We start from the raw sequence: 27,849 nt of genomic DNA on the forward strand, positions 1-27,849 counted from the left end.
GCTTTATAGGTAAAGGTAAATGTTCCCCTGCGCATGTGTGCTAGTCGTTTCCGGCTCTACGGATGGCGCTCACTAGATTATGCAGTGCTAGGGATTCGAACTGCTGAACTGCTGACCTTCTGATCAATAAACTCAGCATCTTAGCCATTGAGCCACCGTGTCCCTCAAAAGTGTTTTATACGAGAATATAATTAATAAATTACTGCATTATAAATTGAAAAGCATTAAAGCAAAGATTATTAACCAGATTAACATTTCACTATCCAAATAAACTATCCAAATAAACTATCCAAATAAACTACAGTAGAGATATAGGGTTCAGTTTAAATTTGATTTGCACCAGCCATTGATATATCATTTGTTTGATTACATTTTTTGTTTAATTGCTTTATTTTTTGCAATTTCCTCCAAAATATATGTTAATGCAAAAATTATTTTGTACCAAAAGTTACAAAAAAAAATCATGCTGAAGGACTAGATCATTCCAAAATGTGAACTGTTTTGCTTGCATTTTTGGCAGAGGAGGGATGATAGTGGAAAAATGCATTCTGTCATGACCTAGGTGATTATATAAATTTAATTTTAAGGAAATATGTAGCAGATTTCTATTTCGTTCTTTGGTTTAGCTAAAGTTAAATTCAAAATGCACCCTCAAAAGGAATATACTAATATGACTCTTTTAAAAATCACCTTTTGAATTTCCCTAGAAAAAGCATTTCAAAAGTAGGGTTTGGATGTCATACTACAGCATAATCAGGTTTATTTTTAGTTTCATCTAAATGTTATTTTAGAGCAGTAATCTTACTTTGAAACTATATTTCATTGGATTAATTGTCACAATACAGGGTTGAACAGTGATATGACAATATGGATAGATAATGTATTTATGGTTTCTTGGTTTATGTCCGGTTTATGCTCCAACCTACCCTTTAATCAATTTATTGAGACCGCAAAGAGAGTCAACAGAAAATTATGGGAAAACTAATCAAGAACGGGTTTAAAAGTCACCTGTAAGACTTATTCTACTTGTTTCTGGCTTCTTGACTATGGCTAAAGCAGATGATGGTTTAGCATGATACATAAACATATATGAAGTCAAGGCATCAACACAAAGTATCCTTCATGACTTTACCATGCACCTTTCTGCCCAAAGAAAAAATTCCCATCTATGATTGTAATGCACAGCCAAGTTGACGTGGGAGGAGATATTATGAAAGAATTTGAATCCTAGCTCACATAATCAAATATTGTAAATGCCAAAGTAATTGTATTACTAATACTTAGAGGGAAAAAATGTTCAGGTTTAGAATGTTGAATATTCAGCACTTGCCACTGAAAAATAGAAATTCACATCCCATGACTGTCATCTTAAAGCAACATTTTCCTTGAATGTGCTGTTACAACAGATGGTTCAGTTTCCTGCTCTAAAAATGAAAACTAAGTGCTATTTTCTTACAGATGTTGCTCTCTTCTGGGATTGTTCTCTGTACAAACTGTAAATCAGGGTGTCTAATCTTGGTAACTTTAAGACCTGTGGACTTCAACCCCCAGAATTCCTCAGCCATGTTGGATGAAAAATTTTGGGAATTAAAGTTCACAAATCTTGCCAAGACTCCCCTGCTCTAAAGCTTGATTTGAAGGGTTTGTAGAACTGGGATCGATTCATTACACAAGAAAAGGAGTTTTGTTGTTTTAAAAAGTATTAGATTGTTAATAAATTTAGATCTCTGAGAATTGGTCTCCTGCCATAAAAGAGGGATATTGATTCATGATATTGAATTAAGAAATAATGGATGGAAACTACTTAAGGAGAGAAACAACCTGGAGAAACTTCCTAACAGTGAGGATAATTAACCAGTGGAACAGCTTGCCTCCAGAATTCGTGGGTGCTCCATCACTGGAGGTTTTTAAGAAGAGACTGAACAATCACTTGTCTGGGATGGTATATAGGTTCTCCTGCTTGAGGAGGGGGCTGGATTAGAAGATTTCCAAGGTCCCTTCCAGCTCTATTCTATTTTAAATTCTAAATGTTGCTAATTTGAACACAGGTAAACATCATCTGTAATTCTGGGGATTTCTTCCTTATTTAAAATATTTTAGATAATATTTTTATTTTAAAAAATAAAAAAGCATTACATAAAACTTAGAACAATGTATTATATTGTAATAACATATCATCAGTTAACAATTGGACTCCCGTGACTTCTAAGTTTAATGACTTTTGGGAATTTAAAAAAATTAATTCATTATTTCTTAGCTGCATTTAATAGGCTATATGCAATTTATTTTTAATACACAAAGAAAATATAAAAATATGTGCTTTTTAAATTTTTCCTCCAGATGCTGAGTTGTTTAGAACATATGTATCATGATTTAGGATTGGTGAAAGACTTTAATATCAACCCTATCACATTGAAACGGTGGCTGGTAAGTTGCCAATGGATTTTAAACAAGAATTTAAAATATTTATAACTTTACAGATTTGTAAATCTGCAAAAATATATTCTCAACGTAGACTCTAGTACTTGAAATTAAGGCAAAAGTTAGCTGAATGCAAAATGACCACTGAAAAATTAAATGCCCAAAGTGGAATGCATATTTCATTCTTGGCAACTTGACAACATTGCCAGGTTGTCCATTACAAATACATGCCTGGTTTTTAGAAATCAGGAACAATTTGCCCCCAGTCCACCACATATGACTTCCGTCTGTATTGTTCTACTCCATATTAATGTTTTCTAGCTATTGTTGGCTTGAGTGTTGGTGTCTGGTTAGCTTTACTTTCTTCTAAGTAGCTCCCTGCACTATGCACAGAGGTAGAAATGCTCCCTCACCTGGCTCAATGATCACCGCCATGCAATTCTCAGATTCTGTTGCATTATTATTAGTAATGGTGTTCAAATAGCATAATGATTATCACATTTGCTTGATATGCATAAAGTCACTGGTTAAAACTCAAGTGAAACACTTTTAGATTAATGTTTTCCTTTTCATAAACCAGCTTGGAGAGGTCAGTGGGTATCTTGGCACAAGATAGCAACAGTTTAAGGCTGCAGTACTAAAATGCCCTTAGAACGTAAGAACTGCCATGGTTCATCCAATACTGAACTCAAAGTGTTTTGAGGACTCTTTTTTAAAATGAAAAAAATTAAATTATGTACCCAATAGAGTATTGAATAATAGTTTACAAGCTGCTGCCCTTCAACTGTTTTGAATTTTAGCCATCATTAACCCTAACTATGAAAGCTAATGGCAAGGGATTTTGAAAATATAATCCATAATATCTGGAAGGCACCAGCTTGCCTACATCTGATTACAATATGTAGCAGCCTGTTAGTTCTTTTATTTGAGTTGTCTTGCCTGTTCCATGTCCTGAATCAATTTTGTATTAATTATATTTTTAAATAGTTCCATTGTTTAATCATAGCATACACTCACAATACCATTTAAATGAGCTGCATCATTGATATGATATATGATATTAATTATACACATTTTTGTACATGTTTTGAGATAAGAATTATATTTCAAAATTCCATAAATAAATTCCCAAGTATAGTCTGTTCCAATTTACATAATATAATAGTTTGGAAGGTGTGAAATAGGCCATACTTAAAACTAAAATTCTTCAGCATTTTTCTTTCCAACATTTGCACATTTTAAGATGTGTCTATCTATTCCCCCAATGTACAATTACTTCAGGTAGAAAGATAGGAGGTATATGTGGATAGTATATGGTTGTGCTGTACAGAGTGAATGAAAAAAGCAAATATGGCTATCAAAAGAGTGTGCTTTTGTCTTTGTTTTATAGCAGTGAGAGTTAGATATAGCAGGAGAAATATAGAAATTAGCATACAGGTGGCATGGGTTATTTAAGAAATATGTATAATAAAAGAAGAGGTAGGACTAAAATGGACGAATGTGGATTAAATACAAAAGTAAAATGCAAACTAAATACAATAGTTTCTGGCAGAAACTATTTGAAGATATAGAAAAGTATGGTGTAGTAAATGATATTGGTGCAAATTTTTGTCTTGTTTTTATTTTCGGCTCTTAATGGTATTCTGGTATTCTATTTCTTACTCCTTTTCTATACTATATAATATTGCTTAACCCAAAATGGAGTACAGTAGTAGAATGGGATTATATCCACACTGTATATATCCAGGACAATTTTGGGGACTCAAAATGTTTATTAGAATCACATCATCAGTACTTGGTGATTGACCTTTTTCAGGATAATTCTGCATGTCAGCCACTCCCAGAAACAGGTGGTTTATATTTTTTCCTTTCCACATCACTGCATTTATTTTACAAACTATAGATATACATGCCAATATTTCCAGTGTTTCTATCTGGCCAATTCTCTGACCTTGTTAAGCAATTCTCTGACTTATACCAGAGATCAGCCGACTGTTATTAAGTAGAAATGGAATATGACCCAAATAATGAGTGGAAACAAGCCTGTATGTAGTAATAATGCAAACAAAACAGATTATTTTGTGTTTTATCTTTCTTCAAAGTACAAACATAGAAAAATTATAAAATTGTAATATTCTAGAATCTAAAAGGAGAGAATAATGGCACCAAAGGATTGGTTATTTAGTGCTACATGCTTGTTTTCTTTATCAGTTTTTCCTCTTTATTTTTATAGCTGTGTATTCATGACAATTACAGAAACAATCCATTCCATAATTTTCGACATTGCTTCTGTGTTACCCAGATGATGTACAGCATGATCTCACTCTGCAATCTCCAGGTGTGTCTTTTATTCTCCACTTTTATTCTCTCTTCAGCTCTCCTATCAGAAGACTGCATAAAACATCATTAAATCCATGGCTTTTTAAAATGCTTTTTTCCCTACAACAGTATTTTGTTAACCTAATATTGAAAGGCTTAATGCAGAGTATTTCTTTACACATCCCTGGGATTTTGCTGAGAATAACTGATCCCAAGGTCACTTCAGTGTGTAACGTTTTTTGTATTTAAGTGAAGAATTGAAAGCTCTAGTGAAAAGGAGATGGTTAATAGCCCTGGCAGTTTCTTAATCTCCAAGAGACATAGGAAACTGCCTTATATTGTGTCAGACTCAGATCAGTGGTCCTTCTAGCCAATATTGTCAACATTGATTGGCAGCAGGAGTTCAAACAGGAGGCCTATCTGGAGACTGGAGGTGCCAAGAATCCACCTTCAGATCTCCAGCCTCCAAAGCATGTTCCTTAATTCTGAGTCACAGCCACTCTGATGCATAAATCAGCAATGGCTCAAGAAGAACCACAGGTTAACACATTGATGATGCCTCCTACAAAATATAAACCAACTTAGATGAAACCTTTGTCCTGTTTTTTACATTAAAAAAACCAAGCCTGAAATTCAAACCTAAGAGAAGTTAAGCCTTGCCATACAAGTTTCCTAATGACCTCCCACCTTACCCCCACCCCACTTAAAAGTGGAAATGCTATAGCTTTAATGTTTCTTTGACTTACGGAAGAGAAAACCAAAGTATATTGGCTTCCTCTTTCATCTAAATTCAGAGTGGGCCAAACTGCTTGAACTACTTCTTGTGCCATTCTCTTGCACCATTTCCAACACAGTGCCCTCCAGTTGTGATAGGCAATAACATCCAGAATTCCTAATTTACTAACACCAAATTACTCAACATTCTCTGATTGTGTCTCAAAACTGTCAGGCTCAGAGCCAAAAGAGAATTACTTTTGCCTTAAGAAGCAGGTGGGAAGAAAGAGGTGCTGCCTGATTCAGTCCTGGCCATTCTAGTTGGGGATGGATTTTCTAGTTCATCTCACACTACACACTATCTTAAGGAGTTGCCCCTTTCTAGTCTAAATGGTACAGGTAGTGCTCAACGTATGACCACAATTGAGTCCAACATTTCTATTGATAAAGGAAACATTTGTTAAGTGAAATTTGCTCCATTTTATTACCTTTCTTGCCACATTTAAGTGAAGAGCTGTGGTGGCACAATGGTTAGAATACAGTACTGCAGGCTACTTCTGCTGACTACCAGCTGCCTGCAATTTGGCAGTTAGAATCTCACCACTCCCAGTCTTCCATCCTTCCAAGGTCGGTAAAATGAGGAGCCAGATTGTTGGGGGCAACATGCTGACTCTGTTAAACCGCTTATAGAGGGCAGTAAAGCACTATGAAGCAGTATATAAATTTAAGTGCTATTGCTATCACTGCAGTTGTTAAATTAGTAACACGATTGTTAATTAAATCTGGCTTCATTTACTTTGCTTGTCAAAAGGTCGAAAAGGTGATCGTATGACTCCGGGACACTGCAACAGTCATAAATATGAGCTATTTGCCAAGCATCTAAATTTTGATCACATGACCATGGGGCTGCCACAACAGTCATAAGTGTGAAAAATGGTTCTAAGTCATTTTTTTCCATTTTCACATCGAACAGTCACTAAATGAACTGTTGTAAGCTGAGGACTATCTAATCAAGAATGTTACCCCAAATATGTAGAACTCACATTTTCATACAGAAGTTAATCATGTCCATTATATTTGTGGGCATAGATCTGCAACTTGAGTGGCCAATACAAGAACAATTGTGTTATCAGATGAGACTTTTGTCACACAGTTGCCATGTTTATTCATGGAATTTAATAATTGGTTCATATGTTCTTATTTTCCCAGTTGCAACACTTCCATATTTTCCCATTACTTTTTTTCTCACCATCCTTCTCACCCCCGAAAAAAACCTTTAAAAAGAAAAGAAATAAAAGCTGATCAAGACTTTTGACTGGTAGGACAAGTATAATACAAGGCAAGCTAATTAATGATATTGTCTATTTGAAACAAGAGGAATTTCTTGTGTAATCCCAAATTATTTTCTCAAGCAAGTAGCAGAAATTTTTTTAAAGTCCCCCAGTGCTAAAGTACTAAAATAAATGTCTTTCTTAACTAATATCAATCCTGGCACAGCATATTGCAAGCTGAGAAACCTTTGCATTTAAATAAAATTTATCCACGGTTAAGCAGATCCAACGTTTCCTCTCCAACTTGTTGTTCATTACACATCACTGCCAGATTTGGATGATTTGCTAGACTGTCATGCCAGAAAAAGGATCTTTAAACTTGCTACAATAAATGTAGCCACTAAGTGTTGACTTAATCTTGTTTTATGTTATTTTTCTTATATTTAAGTGTACTTCTGTTGTTGAAAAAGCTGTATAAAATTATAAGACTGTATTTTCTCTCTTTTCTCTTTTAGGCAAAGATTTCCAGAATGGATATCTTAATGCTAATGACAGCATCAGTGTGTCATGATCTGGATCACCCAGGATATAATAACACGTATGTATTATTTTGGAAGAGAGTTAAAGGTGTATAGCATCTGCTTAGAGAAATGGAATATAATTGAAAGTAGCATATTAAACATGGGTCTATGACAATTCTTCACGTCCAACTCACGACAGCCAACTTGCCATGACCAACTCATCGTAGGACAACGCATTGCAGGACAAGAGTTATACTAACATCAAAGAAATGGTGGAATGAAATCATTAAAGAAAGGATGTAAAAGGAGGCACAGAATGAAATGTGAATGACAAAAATTAAAATAATTATTTATTTTAAATAGTTAAATTGAATTGTTAAATTGTCCTGAAGCAAATTGTCCCAAGGTGAGTTGGCTGTGGCGAGTTGCCCCTTACGCAACATCCTTTTGCAGGAATTTCACCATGAGATCTTCCACCCAATTCCTGAGAATGCTGGCCCAAGACATTAGTGGAATAGAAATTTGCACTGCCTAAAGTGAAATGTATAATACTAAAGGCTGTAGTTATTATTTTGGCACCAGGGGAAAGAAAAAAAATCAAAAATAAAAAACCTTTCACCTTGCTTTGCAAAAAATATAGTGATAATACACTAAATTGTGTTCTTTCATTGTCTTTCTGTAGTACATGGTGCCTAAGAATCTTACATCACTCAGCTGCCTGGTAAATATACACAGAATATTAATTTCAGGCTATTTACATTAGCAGGATATAATAATCTGCTGGAGTATAAGAATTAAGCAAATTAGAGTAGCCACTAGAACATCTTTTAAAAAAGGAAGTTAATCAAACCCCAAATGGGACCACATGGCCAAATCAGGATTTTTTTTTTCATAATGTGTGTACATCTTTATTAGATCTGGGAAAAATAAACGTGATCTATTTTGGCCCTTGGCTTCAAACATGTTTTTTAAAGCTGTGCGGTAATGTATTTATAGAAGTATGTGTCACTCTATATGTACGGGTAAGAAATGTATTTTAAGAAAAAATCTTGCAGAAGGAAGTAACATCTTACAATTGGTTTGCATTAAAAAAAAGCATCAGAACAGACAACACATGATGACTGTATCTTTGGGTCCGTATCTTTATAGAATTATAAAGATTAATAACAAAAATGTTAACATATTGCAATTTTGTAAATAAATGGCATTGAAATGGTTGATTGGATTGTAAAAAGATGAAGGAACATTGCAAAAATGAAACAGAACACATCCCACTGTAGCTTCTAAATTAGCTATATATTTAATGGATGAGGATATTGAATATGTACTGTAAACATTTTGCCTCCCGAGTACAACAGCAGCAGAATTAAATTGAAAGAAGTGAAGAGATGGCATTTGGACAAGAGGCAGCAACCTGAACTTAAAGGGAAATTGTATCAGAAGGTGAACATTAGTGAATGCCAGAACCACATTTCTATTTCCATGTGATTCCTTGAATCTTTCTGCAAAACATCCCTAGGACACTTCTTGGCACTATATATGATTTAATAGCTTATGATTACGTCCTGTATCTCTTTTTTCCCCTTCAAAAAGATTGTGGGTTTTTTCAAAAAACAATAATAATTCCTACTTCAAGAGAGATCTGAAACAGATATAATACTAAAACCCATTAGAACTGACTGCCCACTAGATCTTTTACTCTCTTCTCATATTGGTCCTTTCCTGTGTATATATTGTTTTAAAAGCTATCAGAAACTCAAAGGTAGAAAACTGAAAGCTTAAAATAAAATATGTATTGGAATAAATAGAGATATAACTAAATGCTATAGTTCAAGATCTAAGGGAACGCTAATTCCCAACATAAAAGAATAAAAGTATATGCCATCATGCACAGACACACATAGATAAAACTTGGTTATTTTTGCTACAGATTTTCCATTGCAGGATTTAGTTTATTAAGCAATTTCCTCTTTGCAGTCATAACTGCTGTAGCAGTAGAGTATGCAAAACTGCACTTTAAATACACATGTCTACCTTTTTGTTACATCCAGTTTCAAACTATGTGATTCTAATCCAAACCTGATGTGTACAGAAAGCCATTTGGACTTTATGGCTTTCCTGTTTCCCTTCTTTCACTGCATCCATCAGTATTACTTCCAAAGTTTTAAGAGCCACCATGAAGACCAAGGATGCTGTTGTGGTATGGAATGGAGAGCAGAAGAGAGGAAACCCACAAGAGCATATGCCATATGAGATGCATTAAGTTTTGAGCTTTTTTTTTCATATCTTTTCACATTCTGTTTTCTACATTTCAACTGGAATTTATTATTTCCCAGTTCCTTGTTTTTTATTTCATTGTAGAAATAAACTAATTTAGCACATTTCTGTTTATGCCTTTGGTTTATTTCAGGTACCAGATCAATGCACGAACAGAGCTAGCTGTGCGCTACAATGATATTTCCCCATTAGAGAATCATCACTGTGCAGTGGCTTTCCAGATCCTTGCACAGCCAGAATGCAACATTTTATCCAATCTTGATAATGAACAGTTCAAACGGATCAGACAGGTATGGGTTCAAAGGTATGGTTGGGGTTCACAGAGAATTGCAACTGAATTCAACTGGTATGTCTCAGGATTAAGAAGACTGTGCCACTCAAAATTATGTTTAACTACAATGCTCTAAATTCTTATTGACCAGGCTTGATGTTTATGAAGATTCTCAGTCATCCAGGTCAGTTGTCCCAGAGGTGCTTTTTCAAGAGGCAACTGGACTTTCTTGTTTTTCTTTGAAGATGTTTCACTTCTCATCCAAGAAGCTTCTTCAGCTCTTGGATGAGAAGCGAAACATCTTCAAAGAAAAACAAAGTCCAGTTGCCTCTTGAAAAAGCACCTTTGGGATGGCCAGGCATGATGTTAGACATACATTATATAGATGGCCAGGGATTCCCCCAAATGTTATCTCCATGGGTTGAAAATTTGAGAGTTTAACATCTAAGCCTATTTTACTGAAATGTCTCGAGTGCTCTCTGAAACATATGAAACAGAAAGAGGACTAGATCTTTGAGTATGCCAAGAGTAACATTAATTAAAAAGTTTTCAAAGTCTAGAGCTAGAAAGTAAAACATAGCAAGAAAGCCAGTTTGGTCTAATGGTTAAGGTATCTAGATAGTGGGAGACCATGAGTTATAGTCCTGTCTTAGCATGAAAGCCAGCTGGGTGATTTTGGACCCCCACTACCCCAGTCCCTCCAGGATTGCTGTTATGGGAAAAGTAGGAGGAGGATAGTGAAGGTTCATTCTCCAAGCTTGTGGGTAGGTTCCGAGAATGAATATTCACCCTCATCATACACCTGAGCTACAGATATTCGCCACTATTTCAAAGGAAGATAGCGTGATGAATATGTTCGCCACCCTGAGTTACTAGTAAAAATAATAATCAAGGGATGGTGCAGAGCCCATGATTAGGAGCAGGTGGGATAAAATAAAATGAAATAAAATAATATTCTCCTGGGAATCTTTGATAATCAGCATCTCTCATTTGAGAAATTCAATAGAAGCATCATCATGAAATAAGTACCTCATAGACAAGCTGGTGCCTTTCAATTAGATTAGATACAATACACATCATCCTTAGTTATCATAGTAGGAATAATTCTTAGTAATAGTTGTGTAGCTTAACACAACTAGAAAATGGCACCAATTTGGTGAAGGATATTGTAGCTATATTAGGAAAAATATTATAGTTTTTTATATTATAATATGTTAATATATTTAACTGATTTTATTGCAAGTTTTGTTTTTTGGTAAAAGTCCTAAGGAAAGAGAAGAGGTATAACATAGCACAGTGTAACATAACATAACACACATTAGTTTTTTAAAAAAATCACATTATGCTTTAAATCACAGAACAATGTAAAAAAAAACATGTTATGCTATGCAGATTCTTGATGTTTTGTTAAAGCAGTTCTCAGTTCATGCAGAAGCACTAAAGCTAGATCAACCCGCTCGCCATGAAGAAAAGGGGGAAACATACATGTACATGTTTCCCCTTGTGTGGCTAATAGAAATTGCAAGATACTTGTACTTAACATTGTGATTATAGAACTGATCCAGATTTGCCTTCCATAGCTCATTAAAAAAAAGATGAATAGCTCATTTAAATAAAGATAATGAGCTCATAGCTCCTTAAAAAAATTCCTAGCATAGAGTTTCAGCAAAATTCTGTCCTGTTTTTCCGCAAAATTGCTTCCTTCTTCAGAATATGTCATTGTCCAAAAAGGGGGGAAATACATGGAAAGGTAAAATAGGTCTACTTCAAGAAACATAAACTGTTTCTTCTTTTTTCTTAAACAATATAGGGAATAATTACATTAATCCTAGCAACAGACATGGCACAGCATGCTGAAATATTGGATTCTTTCAAAGAAATCTTAGATGAGTTTGCCTATTCAAATGAGGAACATGTAACTCAGGTAAGATGCTTTTCTTTCTTTATTTGCATTTAGCTTTTATTCAGATGGAAAGGATTCTCCAACCCGGCTTAAATATCAATAAAAAGATACCACCTTGCTTTCAGGATCGGGCAACCTGACATCCTTTTTTGGATTCCTGGAACCTCCATATGTACATCCAAAAACTTCAGTCTTCTGGTTTCTTATCATTTAGAGATGGAAAAATGCATGAAAAATGCTTAGCAGGCCTTAAAGCTGAACTTTTCCATTAATCATTTATAGCATCCTTGGGATAGCTTGGCAACCACAGTTCCCATGAAGCTGACCTTGTCTCATTCTGGGCCAGGAATAATAATATAACTATTTCAGAGCAATCCTACCTATGTATGGTGAATCTGTGACCCTTCAGATTATTGTGAGCCGCCAGCTTTCCACAGCCCTGCATTGGCTGTGCTTGTTTAAACTTCTGGGAGTTATAGTAGTAGAACCTCTTGTAGACCATACAATTTCCATTCATTGTCCATGTTCAAAATGCTGCACTCCAAATCATCATTTTGTGGAATATCGGTTTTTATCACTTTAATTTCTACAGTGAACAAGAAAGCAGGTGAGTTGAGGACAGGCTGCCTTGGTTTGGTGGATATGTAAGCATATGTTTTACTCTTTGCAGTTAAAAAGAGGGGCAGGCAACTAGAACAAAGGGCCCCCCTCCTGTTATACAGTACAGGGATCATTACAGAGAGTCCATTGTTTCAAACAAATCTTGTTGGTTCTAGTAATAATTTCTCTGCTGACTTTCCACAACAAAGTGTAAGAAACACTGGCAAATAAAATAAAGATCTCACATTGTAAACTGATTTGCTGTTTTCAGTTGAAGATGATATTGATCAAGTGCTGTGATATCTCCAACGAAGTTCGCCCAAAGGAAATAGCAGAACCATGGGTGGACTGCTTATTGGAAGAATATTTTATGCAGGTAAAAAGATACACAATTATCACCATAATAATTTATATTTTTAAATCCCATCTGAAGTCTATTCAATAACAATGCTGCCATGCTAGAATCACAGGACTGGTTCTGTTATAAAGCATAATTAGAAAGTGGTAGTGGATACCAGAAAAGTGGAAAACCGCATAGGCAATCCCCACACAAGCTCCCTTTCACATAAGAATCTGCAAGCTCAACTTGTCTTTCCCATCGTACCAAAACCTAGCTAGCTTCCCTCTAGGGTGGACAGTATATGTTGTGTTCTGGTTATTGCTACACAAAGATTCAGCAGCCAGGCTGATTGCCTTCTGCACATGGATGATGAAGTAGGAGGTTTGGGACATCATTTTGTCTTTTGTTTCTACAAAAAAAAAAAAATTGGACTGACTCTGTGGATCCACTATGTTGAAAAAATACTTTCAGTAAGATTTGTGTCTAACTGTAGATTGCTGCAGTTTGCAACTAGAAAGATGATAATAGCCAAATAGGGTAAATGTTAATAGAAAGTTGCTGCTTCTTTCTTGAGAATTGTTTCTGCCAAGTCAGCTCAGCATATATATATATATATATATATATATATATATATATATATATATATATATATATATATATATATATATATATATATATATATATATATATATATATTTAAAGAAACTCAAGCAGGTCAGATTTGAGGCAATAGAAAGCACAGCTAAGGAAGCCTAAGTGGGTCAAGTGGTAGATGCTGAATTACATGACTCAGTGAATCAGTGAAATAATGTTAAGAGAAAGAAAGGAAAGGCTAGTAGTTTTTAATAGAATAGTCAAATTATTTTGGAAAGATCACTTTAGTAGACCTCTCTTTTGGAGGCAATTGTAGGTAGCAATAGGTAAATATAAAGGAATGGCTTGTTTGCCAAAGATTAGGCTGTCACAGTGATGTACATCAAGTAAAGTTTGTTAGTGACTGAGAACAGAAAAGAGGAAGAAGAGTTGGAGGCTTTTTTTAAAATTTAAGATCTTTCCCTTATTGGAAAATAACTAACTTTGACCAACAATTTCATGTCAATGTTTAACTGTATGTCTGCCTGCTGTCTATAAACACAGAAACATTTATACATACTGTAATATAAATGTATACTATAAGATCAGAAAAGAATAGCAGCTCATGAGAGATTAGATCTTCTTTTAATTAATCTGCATCACCTGTATATTGATGCACAGTACTTTGGATGTGGAGTTAATTTTCCCCTTTTATTTTGAAGAAAAAAACTGATGCAGGGCCTAATTTAGTATCTCTCTCTCATTTGGAGGTAGGTATACATCAGTCTCCTATTTTAAAAAAATCGAGACATACATGAGTAACAGTCAGAGTTAATTCCAGGGGGCAAATTATTCATCCATAGGAAAGGGTTAGGTCACTCTTCTCTACATTACACGTTTCCAGTCCAGATACAGTGGGACCTCGGATCACAAATGGCTCAGACCATAACCAAATTGGGTTCCAACCAAAAAATTCACAATTTTTTTTATTCTGGTTGTGAACACATACTCGGGTGGCGATCAAATGCGGTGTAAGTGTTCCAAATACCATGTAAAATTAAATCAGAGTCGAAGCCAAAACTATGCTTAAAGTTCCAATTTAATAAAGCAGGCATGTTGGCATAGTGCTATGCGATTCCGACTCTGGAAGTTACATCAGAATCCCACCCAGTTAAAAGTTCATAATCATGTCCCCACACCCACAGTCCATCACATGGTCCAATCTTCTTCTTCCACGCTAGCACCTACGCCCAACTGCTTCCGATCAGGTGCAAAAGTTTGGGAGACAAAAGATGACCTTGAGCTTCTAGGAAGGAATTTTTTTATTTTGAAAACAACACATTCTACCCTTTGCTAAATCCCCCCCTTAATAAGAATGTGGCAGGCCAAATATTCTTAAAGGAACTGCTGCAGGCCTGACATGCGGCTTCAGCTGATTTCCCCTTCCCTGCCATTTTTCTTTAAGTGCTAAATTTCCTGTTGTGTGTTAGGGACCCACGTTAAATGCCACCCCACACACCCTTTTCATCCAGGAATTGGCTCTATCTCAAACTACCAGAGCAATCCACACACCTTTTGTACTGTTAATAGGGAACCGAATGGCCAATTAGGAAGACAAAAGGTGGGAAAAGATAACAAAAGATAAACACTGCCAGAAAGGAATCTGTCTGTTGTAGGAAGATGTAAATCTAAGTTAGGGTATATGACTGAGTTTTGCAATGTAGTTAGATTATATGACTAGAGTAATTAGAATACTAAGAACTAAGACTTTTGTGGGTATAAGAAAGGACACCGCATCGTCTCATGCTTTGTAGAACTTTCCTCCTATGTCTCTTGTGCATGTGCTTGGAATTTCTTACCCAGAACTTTAACTTTGATCAAAGAATAAAGTCTGTTTTCTTTGGTTTTCAAGCCTCCGTTTAAGTCTTTGTTTTAGTTCATTTTTGGCTTAAGCCAGGGACGTGCAGTCACTAGAGGCAGGGGAGGCGGGGCCTCACTAGTCTCCTGAGGAAAAGGAAAGAATTTTAAAGAATTTTTTAAAAATAATTAAAGCCAAGGTAGTTGCTGCCAGACTCCAAGTCACAGTGACTTGGAGTCTGCTTAGTGTTAACTGTAGGAGGAGGCGAGGGAACTATGGGCCTCCTTTGCATGAGGAATTTTTCGCCTTTTAAGAGTTAAGCAAGGGTTAAAAAGCGAAAAATTTCATATGCAAAGGAGGCACGTGATTCTCCCGCCTCCTGATCTGGGAGCAGCGAAACATGCCTTGCAGTTGAGCACGCTTACGTTGGGCGGGTTATTTCGGAGGGCGCGCTTCAGAGGAGAGAGGAGTGGGGGAGAAGGAGGAGGCTCGCTCTTGTCAGAAGAGACCGCACGAGAGCCGAGTCCGGGAGGAGTCAGTTCTTCAAACAAACTTCAGGCTCGAGGGACCGCCTTCCCTCCCGCCGCTCAGTTTTTTTGCAAAGGAGCCGGAGCTCCTGGAGGCTTCGGAGCAACAGCCGTGACTGCGGTGGGCTTTGACTCAGCTGGCTGGGTTTGGGATTCTACCACCCCGGATGGGGCGGAGGGGGAAAGAGACTCTCGGGGCTGAAAACGTGGCGTCCTCCCCACTGCCCAAGCGGAAGGTAAGCGGAGCATTGGCTGGAGGGAACGGCATGCTGCCTTTTTGCCCCTCAGGCGCATGTCAAGTCGTGGGTGGTCCTCTGTAGGCACTCAGACGGCGTGGCTGCCTACTGCGAGATGCAGGGAGGGAGGGAGGGGCTGCCTGCTTGCCTGTGTGGAGTGCAAAAGTGAGAAACTGGTATGACTGAGGGCGGCCAGAGGTGCACGCCTGGGTTTTTTGGGTGCGCTTGGGGTGTGTGTGTGTGAGGGAGTGAGTGTGTAAGTGAGTGAGTGCGGGTGGAGGAGAGCCCAGAGTGGCAGTCACCCACCTACCCTCCTCCCTGCCCCCGCCCCGCGCAGCTGGAGGGCCATGCTAGGGAAGAGGTCACGCTTCCCAAACTTCCTGCCCCTCTCGCTCGGCCAACGGGTGCCAAGAGCTGCCGCTGCGACCGCCACTGAGCGAGCACTTCCTCAGCCAGGGGACTGCAAGAGCCGCTGCAGTCACTCCCTGGGGAGGACCTGAGTGCTCGCCCTCTTCTCTCTCACGGAGCGTCCGCGCGCCGGCCGGCAAGATGAGCGGGCCTCCACTTCAGGGCCCCGGCAGCAGGACTTTAAAGTCCCAACCCGGTCCCGCTCTATGGCGGATGCCGCCAGGGCCCTGCGGCCACTTTAAAGCCCCGGCGCCAGGGCTTTAAAGTCCCGGTGCCGTGTCCGCCATAGAGCGGGTCCCGGTCCCGCTCTATGGCAGACACGGCACCAGGGCTTCGGCGGGGCTTTCGCGCTTGCCTCACCAGCCATGAAGCTCACCGCACGCCTCTGGCTTAAGCGTGTTGCCAGACTTTACATTTTTGTTATTAAAGAATTTTACTATTACACTATGAGTTCTATGGCATATTTAACTATTTTTGTGCTTTAAAATCTTTTTTAAAAAATGAATATATAGTTTGTAAGGATCTGGAACGGACTGATTGTAGTTACATAAAATCCAGTGGGAAAATTAGATTCAGGTCACGACCAAATCCGGTTGCAATCAAGGTTATGGAACTAATTGTGGTCGTGACCCGAGGTCCCATTGTATGAGGGATAGATATTTCGGAGATATTTATGAAACAGTTATCAGTTGGGACTCTTGTTCTGAAACTATACTTCTTCTCTGGTTGAGCAGCAATTAGGAATTCCTGCTTGGGCTAAAAGGCAGGTTACATAAGTGGCATTAAATATTGAACTAAAATATATAAATGATATGGTTTGTGTATTAACATTCCTATGACACATTGTTATATCTGTTGTAGAGTGACCGGGAAAAGTCTGAAGGCCTTCCAGTGGCATCTTTTATGGACCGAGACAAAGTGACAAAACCTACAGCACAGATTGGCTTCCTCAAATTTGTTCTTATTCCAATGTTTGAAACCGTAACAAGGGTAAGGGACTTGGAATATATAATCAAACCCCATTTGACCAACTAAAATGGTGTCCTCATTTAATAGAACAATTTATCTTTTTTTAATTAATATTTTTTTCCTCAGGCTTTTGTAAAATACAGGTGTCCATTTCCCACGATCCTAGTCCCAATCCTTCTTCATCGTATACATTATAATAGCAATAGCAATAGCAGTTAGACTTATATACCGCTTCATGGGGCTTTCAGCCCTCTCTAAGCGGTTTACAGAGTCAGCATATCGCCCCCACAGTCTGGGTCCTCATTTCACCCACCTCGGAAGGATGGTAGGCTGAGTCAACCTTGAGCCGATGAGATTAGAACCACTGAATTGCAGATAACAGTCAGCTGAAGTGGCCTGCAGTACTGCACCCTAAACACTGAGCCACCTCGGCTCCCGAGGCTATAATGTTAGCATATTTCTTAAATCAGTGATAATCAACACTGTTACCTTTTCTTTCTCCATTATATTAGCTTTTTCCAGAAGTTGAAGACGTAATGCTCCAGCCACTTTGGGAATCCAAAGATCGCTATGAGGAGCTGAAACAAATAGATGATGCTATGAAAGAGGTCAGGACAGCACCTTCTCAGGTATTTCTTTATCTTATTTGTATCCCACTTCTCTTCTAACCAGCTTTCTTTAGTCTGCCTGCACTTAAAACATTAGAAAAATATCTGAAGTGTTTCTTTCTCTGACTTATTCTTTTAAAAAGCAGGTTAGTTTGCTTTTCCAAACATTATTCAACCAATGTTTATGTGTGAATGGATATGTGTGATAGTCACTATTTTGCTCCTATGATGTCCTAGAAAAAGGTATATTTCAAGCATAGTGAAGAGTGCAAAATGGTGATTAGGGCTGCCAACATAGGTTATGCTGCTATAGCACACGGGGGGGGGGGGCGACAACACATCCCTGTATATTGTGCAGATTTCTTTTTAATGCTATTCTAGTATGTTTCATCTCTATGAAACATTTGGAGAGTTATTTTCTTCCCCAAAGACAAATAAGTAGAAATTTACCTGTCCACAAATATTCTGGAGGCTCTAAAGGCCCTTTTTTTCTCTAGTTTTGCTTACCGCACCAAGTATTGCTTCTGTTGGTTCTCAGTTATGGCTCCTCTGTTAATTGTCTTCAACACAGATTTTAGAAAGTGCTAAATTATATACTGTATACTTGGCTTTCAAACACCAATGCTTGGGGTTAGCAAATGGTTCCTAGATAGCTCTAAAGCAAGGGTGTCAAACTCAAGGGCCAAGTGCTGGATCCGGCCCACGGGCTGCTTAGGTCTGGCCCAGAAACAGCAAAGGACTTGCCCGTGGTGTCTCTTTCAGCAAAAACAGAGCTTGGGAGGACTGCAAATGCCCTCCCAAGCTCCTTTTTTGCTGGCAAAGGGTTGCAAGAAGCCGTTGCAGCTGAAAACGGAGCTTGGGAGCCCATTTTCGCCGACAGGGCTCTTGGGCCACCACAGGCGGCCCTGACACAAGTGATGTCAAGTAGGCAACGCCCCCAGCCCCCCCAGGTCAAACACAACCCTGATGAAATCGAGTTTGACACCCCTGCTCTAAAGTATACTCCCATTCTTCTCACCCAATTCAAATAATGTTAAAATTATGAAATCTTATTAGATCTTGCCAGCCTATTTCATCAGTTTCTGATGAGCTTTGGCCATGATTTTATTAGACATCTGGTTCTTCATGTGAGATCGCATGAAGCTGCTAATTATCTGTCTGCCGATTAACAATTTCAATATATTTGGTAGCTCAGTTCCCTAATGGCAATTATATAAATCCAAGGTACAGTAGGCAATATGTGTAATAACCAAGTATTATCTCCCTTGAGTCAAGCTCAAATCTAGCTGATTGAATGGGCATGTCCATTCTGTATTCTTGCCACTGCCCTCCCTTTATTTTTGACTTCCCAGTCCACTTTGCAGTCTTGGCCTTTATATTCAAATTTATTCCATCCCTACAATTCACATTTCTTCTTGGCTTTGAAGCAAACTTCTATTTTAAAAAGCCTTATTTTCTACTCTCTGGTTGCGAAGGAGGACATGAATGATATCAACTGTGTAACCTGTATGATTTATTTTTGTTTCTATGTGCTGATCTGTGTGGGAGACAGTGACTAATATCTAGAAGGTCTATGGTCTGTCCATTCTGGAGGTTGTTTGAAATGACAGCTATAGTTCCTGTGAACCATATTTTATGTTGTGCATCAGAAAGCTGAGCAGGCTATAGTCTTCCTCCCAATAAGATAAAGTTCATTTTAACTGGCTGTTCCTTCAAACTGAATAATGAAACAATGGGAACATTAACACAAAGTAGATTTCTGTGATGACCAGTGAAGCCAGCCTACTAATCAAATAGGCTTGCAGATGTTATATCCCACTTCTACCAGCATACTTAAAAGGCAGCATTTTGCTTAGGTGGCTAAAAATTCTTAGCAGGCAAATAAAATAAAGGCTAAAGATTTTTCTACAACATTGTACAGGGCAACATACATGGTCTTTCCAATTTGTTGTTCTAAGACTTTGGAACTCGTGCTAATAAAAATCAGGCTATTGTTCTTTCTGATTTTTGTTGCATTTTCTTGACTTTCAACTTTCCTAATTTTTTTCTTAATCCTCACTTATTATGTTTAAGACTGAATCTTTCTGGAGAAAATTCTCCATTTTTTTATTTCATAAGGAAACTCCTCTTGGTGAGAGTCACAAAACATAGGACAAAAGTTTAATAACGTTTGTAGTTCTAATTATTTAGTTACATGGCTTCTGTCCTGATTTCCTTATTTACCTAAGTAGTTACTGTAGATTTAGTTCAGTGCTATTCTCAAAGCAGTCCATTAAAAAAAAAAAACACCCACCACATGAAAATGTACTTTGTGTTTTGGGGGCACTTTAACCTCCAATTAATAAATCATCATGTTGACATCTTGCCAGAAAGACAACATTCCACGTCTATGGTTGCCCTTCTTTCTGAATTGCATTTGAGCAGACTTTGTGAAGTCACCTTGAAATTTGGTTTTAGGAAAGGATTCTGTACAGAAGTAGGAAACTTTGGGAAGCTGGTGGGAGAAAAAGGTTATAAGAATCCTGAAAAATGGAGTTGAAAGCTCCCTTTATCCTCTCTTCTCAAAACAATCTTTGCAGATTATTTGAAACAATGTCAAAATTGTGAATCCAGTGATTTCCACTTTTTTAAGCAGTGTGCAATTAATCCATACAATTCACTTCCACTAGATGTAATGATGGCCCTTACCTAGAATATTTTAAAAGGGAGCAGGTAAAGTTCCAAAATGCCAGGATGTTGGATTGCTGTTAGCCATGATAACACCACTGAATGCCAGTTGCATCCTTTCTGTGAGATCTTATAAAAACTTGGGTCCACTGTATAAAAGAAAAAGAATGCTGGGGCAGTTGTATAATTGATCTGATACAGTGGGCCTCTTGCAGTTTTTATGGGCATCTCTGATGCAAATATTATTCTCATTGTTGCATCTATTGGTCTACTTTAAACTCACTCAAAAAAATTTCAGACCAGGATAAAATGCAGGAGCATTGCAATCTTAATTAGAATGTCTGGCCCTACCCTGGATTTTGAGTTATCTTGATTATGAAACTCCCAGCAAGAAACAGTACATTTCTATGCAAAACCTACTGTATTTTTTTTCTTAGCTGGAACACCTAACAATTGGAAATAAATACAAAGCTTATAATGATTTTGAAATAGTCCTTTGCAGGGACTACTCCATATATCTTTTTGGTCCACACATAGTAATAATTTTATGTGTGATATTTAATAACACAGTGGTTGAATGGTTGATTTGTGAAATGGCATGCCTTTCAACAAACCAGTTACTTTATTTCAGTTTCAGAAGAAGAAGAATGAAAGTTTGACATGTGAAACCAGAAAGAAATGAAAAGCAAAGCACAAAGGTTACATATCAAAATAATTTCTACTTATTCTTCGAAAGCAAATATTTAATAGTCAAATCTTTGAAATATTTAAAATAGGAAAAAGTTGTACTAAAAGAATCCAGCCAATTTCATTGCACGCATACATACATATCTTCCTATCATGCTACAATATTAGATATATATACAATATAAGCATTTTAATAAATATATTATAAATATAATTTTTAAATAAATATTAAAAAATAAAATATATACTAAAGACATAAGATAAGAAAAAAAGAGAAACTTAGTTAAATCTAATATAAGCCAACACCAGCTAAGACATCTCTTTCTATCTTTCTATCCTTGCAAATCATTGTTTCTATCGCCCATATACTGCTTTATACTTTACCTTTTGTATATATATTCAATTTTCCTAATCAGAAGTGCCTTGGGGAAAATCTCAGATTACCTTTTGTTTGGGTCAAATAATAGAGAATCAGTAACAAAAATAGTAAGCCGAGTAGTTTCTATAATTGGCTTATCAAAAGGAAACTGTTGCAGCAAATATTATTGTAACAGTGCAGCTAAGAATGGAAGAAACCTAAAAGTCACAATCTAATGAAATACAAATAGGTACATTCAAGTCCCGCTGATGTCAGTGGAACCCAAATATCTTTAATTATTTGCTTTAGCTATATTAGTATCAAAGGGCTTTAAAGCAGATTAGATATGACTTGTCTCTAGATATGCCAGTCTTTATCTTCTAGAAAGATAGTCATGCTGGCAGTGTAGAAGAGAGTTGTAGTCCAATAGTACTCTATTTTGACAAGGTTATATTGAGTCTGTTGCTTGGTCTACTTTAATCCTACTATTTCCTTAGTTAGTTGTATTATAGAGTTTATCCTCACAGCCATGTTACAGGCAGTCCTTGATTTATGACCAAAATTGAGCCCAGATTTCTGTTGCTCAGCATGACAGTTGTTAAATGAGTTTTGCCCCAATTTGCCACCTTTCTTGCTACAGTTGTTAAGCGAATCCTTGACGTTTTAAGTTAGTAACACAGTTGTTAAGTGAATTTAGCTTCCCCATTGACTTTGCTTGTCAGGTCGTAAAAAATGATCATATGACTCCAGAACAATGCAACTATCATAAATACATGCCAGTTGCCAAGCATCTGAATGTTGATCACGTGACCATGGGGATGCTGCAACTTGTCGCAAGTGTGAAAAGTGGTCATAAGTCATTTTTTCAGTGCTATTGTAATTTTGAATGGTTGCTCCGGTGACTGTGGCAGCAGCACAGTCTACTTTGCACTGACGTTGTTGCAAGGCCCCATTTTTCCTCAATCAAAGTGGCATTGTCCTTACAATTGCAATGTGGAACGAAAAAAAATTAAAGGGATTGGTGGATTCCAATGGGTTTCATCTGCTCTTCCACTAAGCATTAGGTTGGGGGAGGGGGGGGGGCTCTTTAGTTGCCAGGTTTCTGATCCCACAGAGTAGTTCTATACAATGAGAGGCTTGGTGGGGAAAGAGTCAGCAGCCAATACCATCACTTCTCTTGCCAACTTTCTTTGTCCTAGGCTAGCAGACTGCCCCAGTAAATTATTTTCAAAGGCCAGGGGAGTGGGAGAAGTGCACCTACAGTAGCTTAAAATGGTCAAATGGGCTGGGAATGAGAAGCCAGCATTATGACAGCAGAGCAAACAGAGCCTTATTTTTTGAGCCTAATGATGTTTATATTTTTAATTTTAGCATTACAGTTGATAAAAAAAAGATCCTTTAGCGGTTTGGCAAGTTCATTGAAGCATTGTGGGATTATCCAGCATGGATCAAGAATGAAGCTGAATAATTAACACTACTCAAGCACTTTTCACATTCCTTTTCTAAAGACTAGTATTTTTCCTAATGAGTGCAAATGTTAAAGTGCCACCATTGTTGCATACATTTTTTTAATTTTTAAAGTGGTCTTTTAAATAATATATTCTTATACCAAAACAAACAAATGGTTGTTGTAATTATTCCCTTTGTATATTTTATATGTGATTATTTTTAATGCATTGGGTGACTTTCTGGAAACGTTGGGATGTGTGTGTGTAATGAATTTATATGAAGAGTCATTTCAGAAATAGTTACAGTATAAAATAGGAACCAGATTCTGCCCCACTTTCTGCTTTCTTTCTGTCACTTTTCTCACGTTTGACAAAACATCAATTTTAGCTAAGAAAACAGTTCTCTGCTTTACTGGTCAGCAGCTGTTTGCAACAGCTTGAGAGAATTGAAGCCCGGGGCTACCTCTCATTGCTTGTTCTTCATTCCATTTCCACAAATGCTGCTTTGTTACACTCATTTTTATAACTGAACTGTTCCCTCTAAAAACAGAGATTACGTCCGAGGAAATTAAGTGTGCAGTCTGCTATTTTCCCAGAAAGGCATGTGGCCTCCAGAAAGATTCCAAAACTTGTTGTCAAATGATCATTTTTAATGTGACTCCCAAAATATAAAATTATTAATTTTGTGGCTGTAATCCTATTAATAATTTATTTTAAATTCCATGGCATGTTAATTTCAACTACATTTTAAATCTAATCTAGTTTTTATTGTAGACTTGACCACTTTTTGGAATGCGATTCTTGGCAAACCATTGTAAGACCTGTCCTTAAATTCTGAAACAATCAAGATGCTGTTGATATCTGTGGCATTATTGACATGGGTTCAGCAACCCCATGAAGCCAAGGCATTGGGGCAGAGACCCAGAAGCCTAACCAGCAGATGAACAGAATCACCTTGTCATGCAACAGTTCTGGCATTCTTCTCTTTAAAGTAAACTATTACAAATTACCAGTGAAAGAAGGATTTATCAAAACACAATTCAGCTGTTATTTCAGCATTTCTTCTACAGCAGCAATTGGGCAAAACCTAATTGGCTTAGCTAGTGAAATTCTCCAAAATACTGTATCATGAGGATCGGTCCTAGATCAGACACAAATCTTGGATATGGAAGGAGTCTAAAAATTATCTACCTGTGTTACTCAAAAGCTCAATAAGCTATTTGGATAGAAAGAGAGATTGTATGGCAACCACCACTACACTGCTCTTTCAAGGACGAATGGTGCAGTAGTATAATCAACAACTAAAGCTGCACTTGGAGTAGGTATTTTTCTTCTACCTTTAGTTTTTATCACTATTCAATTCTTTTGCTATACAGACTCATTTGGTCTTATATAGTTGTCTGAAATAATCTACAAACATAACACTTCAGTAAGCTTATGTTCGTCTAGTGAACCATTGGCAAGATTTGGTTTAACCAAAATTGGTATGCCTGCAGTATTTTTTTCTTTGAAGAAAAATCTACCTCATGTGGTAGATATCCTGCAATAAGGAATATTGCAGTTTACTTGTTAAAATCTTCACAATTGGGTAAATCGCAAGATGGGATAGAGTGGATCTTCAAAAACAAGCCAACAAATCTCATTCAAAGTAAGGTGTCCGAGGTGGATAATCTTGACAGAAAGGATGTCTTCAGATGTCTGCCTACATTAACCAAGAGATTGGTAACCATTTTATAAAGATGAGAATGATTATGGTCCAGTTTGGAGTGGAACCTCTGCTCAGCTAATGGATCTTTTCAAATCATGTGTTGCATTGGGCCAAAGGATATTAACAACACAGTGCCTTATGCACACATAACACATACAAAAGCTAGAATAGGCAAAATGAACTGTTTTTTAAAAAAATGGGTCTAGTTCAAATATCATGTTAAGCTACAATGTGATTTAATTTTGACTTGGTGTACCATGTGGTCTTTATTATCATTTATTATCCACTATTGCTATTCCTATTGCTATCCACAGCTAATGACTTTTGATATACACAGGAAATTTGGCTTTACACAATGTGTGAAAAAACAATGAGAAAAGATATGTTATCTGACTGGGATAAAATGAGGTGCAAAGAGACCCTCAAAGACTCTTCTGTATGATGCACTGAGTTTTGACAGCCAAGTCAAGATTAACCAATAAATGAAAAATCTTGGGAAGAAATGTGATAGGCAGCATATAGACAAATAAAATGTTGGGCGTATTCCTGAGTTTAGTCCAAAGTTTTGCTTAATTGTATAACTGCCCTTATGTGGGAGTCGCAATGGACTGTTTTAATTGTGCAGGATCCAATCCAGGACCAGAGATTTTACCTTTGTTTTAATTATTGAAGTACTTTATATCGATTTACTCACATATACTGCCCAGTCAGCCAGATTGGGGCAGCTAACACATGTTCCTAAATAAATACAGATGAGCACCAGAAATATGTACAAAACAGGAAAGAGAAATACCTGTGATGTTTCCGTTCTTCAAAACAGATGCTTAGAAAATACATTGAAGATGAACACAATGATTAAAGAGAAATAAATACCAACTACCTATCTTCTTCTTCACCTACCATCAAGGTGTTACTAAAATGAGAATGTATGGAATTTCTACTCTGAACTTTCACAAGTTGTTCTACTTATAAATACAGAACCACACATAAGGAAGGTGCTGCATTCCAAGGACATGAATGTTTCTTATTGAAGAACACATCCATGCCAGTTAAATGCAGCTTGCTAAAACCCAATTCTTTTCACACAAAAAAGGAAATATGTAGGTGGGAGCTCCAACTTTTCTTCCACACAAGAGGAAATAAATGCCAGGCTTCCTTTGCCAGAAGACAAAGCTGGTTCACTTAACTGAATAATAATCTCCCCATGTTCATTATGGTAAGATGCTTTGGAGGACCATAACTTGTATTCATCTTTGGATTTTAATGTATTTCTCCATGTGTTTAGGATGAATGATTTGCTGTTTTTTAATCCATTACTGGTGATGAAGAATATTGTTTAATCCACCCACAACGTAGATTTTGCACAATTTTGTAGTCATCCAATTAGTAATTAGCCCACTTCTGAGGAAGAAGGTTGAAAATGTCCTTATTTATGAGTTGTTGTTTGGAGGCACTTATGCATCAAATGAATTAAATGCATTCTTCTAAACAGCTGTAACTTCTTAAAATGAAACCAAAATACACTGCTATCGTGTTCTGTTATTGTATTTCTGATATTTATCACAAATCTCTGGGCTGCTTCCCTCTCCAAATTAAAGATGATTATATGAGAAAAAATGGTTTGAGGCAAGAGAAAACTGTAAAGAGCTTGCACCTGCATTTTCTATTCATTGCCATTATATATGAGCATATTAACTTGTTATTACACTCTTAGCAGCTAAACACTAAGCCTACCAGTCTTTGAGAGCAAAATTCAAATTGCTGTTTATGACCTCCAACAGCTCCAATAGGTTAACAGAGTGTTTAAAAGCCTGCTTTTTTCCTGTCATAATTTTAATTTTTATTAAAATATATGGCCATAGACAAAAAAGTTGAAAATACAGAATATAAATCTGTGTATTTGTACCTATGACTAAGCTAGCTAGATTACTGACTTTCACTGTCATGACCTAAAATTTGGCCACGATTTTGGATGCTTCCTGATCCTGGTCATTTCGAAAGTATCACACAGTTGTCAATCCAGATTTATCTTGACCAGGGTTAGGAGATTAAATCAGTATAATTTTAAATATTGCATCATACATGCTAACAAGATACAAATATTTCAAATTCACACTAAACAACATGGTATTGTCTACATAAAAATTACATGTACATTCATGTCCCCAATACTTCTCTAAGGTCATCATATGCATTTCTTATACATTTTTACACAGATATTGAACAACCAAGGTGGTCTCATACATCCTAGTCTAATTCCTGCTCAATGTCAAGCCATTTCTTTATTCTCATGCATGCTTTATATTGCATTCTTACCACATTCGGTAATCAACTTACAGCTGTGCAGTGTTCTGTAATTCAAGCCTATTCACTTTATCATATCCTTTTTCAAAACCACAAAATGTGCAATAAAATTTATTTCTCAGTTACTTGCTAAAGATCAAAAATATGATCTGTATATTTCTTTTTTGGCATAAAGTCATATTAAATATCTCAGATTTAGGTCATTGTTGCCTCTTGTGTCCTTTCAATCAAAATTATAAATTTTTCCAGGCATACTTACCAAGCTGTTCTATTTGTTTGTTTGTTTATTTACTGTAGTTTGTTTATTTACTGTACATAAGAGTTACTTGGGCAGCTTACAGAAGCAGAATAATTAAAATTATATTACAATATAAAAACATTGTGTTGGAGCCCAACCTCTGGGAACCTCTCTCTATATGCTATACCCACAGAGAGAGGTTCCCTGCGGGTGGGCTCCAGCACAAGTCCAAAAGCTTGTAAGATTAAATCTGGTCACGGTGACCAACTCAGATTGGATCCTGCATGGATGACATGCTTAGTTTGACATGTATGTCTGTGTATTTATGTGTTTGAAAAATTAGATAATAATATTTCAAGCTCAGCTCCATTCATTTCACAAACATATGCAAGTAATACAATACAGGTACTTCCTTCAGATTAGTTTTGATGGGGTTTTTTTGTTCATTTTTTTCTTTCCCAAATCCTTAACTTTAGGGATTGGTAGTCTCCCATCAGTGGTGGGATTCATTTTTTTTTTACTACTGGTTCTGTGGGAGTGGCTTGGTGGGCGTGTCATGGCTTGGTGGGCATGGTAGGGGAAGGATACTGTAAAATCTCCATTCCCTCCCCACTACAGGGGAA

The 27,849-nt window shown here is 37.0% G+C and overlaps 1 protein-coding gene across 2 annotated transcripts in view; it reads left to right on the forward strand.

The window, feature by feature from the left end:
• Positions 1 to 27,780, forward strand: part of PDE9A (phosphodiesterase 9A) — a 54,960-nt gene extending 27,180 nt beyond the window's left edge. Inside the window, exons 7-16 of one of the 2 annotated variants that reach the window (XM_032220344.1) lie at positions 2,341 to 2,427; positions 4,655 to 4,759; positions 7,241 to 7,323; positions 7,929 to 7,967; positions 9,657 to 9,813; positions 11,605 to 11,718; positions 12,569 to 12,673; positions 17,101 to 17,229; positions 17,721 to 17,837; positions 22,900 to 27,780. In XM_032220344.1, coding sequence (XP_032076235.1) covers positions 2,341 to 2,427; positions 4,655 to 4,759; positions 7,241 to 7,323; positions 7,929 to 7,967; positions 9,657 to 9,813; positions 11,605 to 11,718; positions 12,569 to 12,673; positions 17,101 to 17,229; positions 17,721 to 17,837; positions 22,900 to 22,911 — 948 coding nt within the window. In that variant the 3' untranslated portion in view covers positions 22,912 to 27,780. Of the gene's footprint in view, positions 1 to 2,340; positions 2,428 to 4,654; positions 4,760 to 7,240; positions 7,324 to 7,928; positions 7,968 to 9,656; positions 9,814 to 11,604; positions 11,719 to 12,568; positions 12,674 to 17,100; positions 17,230 to 17,720; positions 17,838 to 21,114; positions 21,182 to 22,899 lie in introns of both variants that reach the window. The other variant, XM_032220342.1, reaches the window with a different exon arrangement.
• The last annotated feature ends 69 nt before the right edge of the window (positions 27,781 to 27,849 follow it).

Source organism: Thamnophis elegans, chromosome 6, assembly GCF_009769535.1.
Source record: "Thamnophis elegans isolate rThaEle1 chromosome 6, rThaEle1.pri, whole genome shotgun sequence".
Classification (NCBI taxonomy): Eukaryota; Metazoa; Chordata; class Lepidosauria; order Squamata; family Colubridae; genus Thamnophis; species Thamnophis elegans.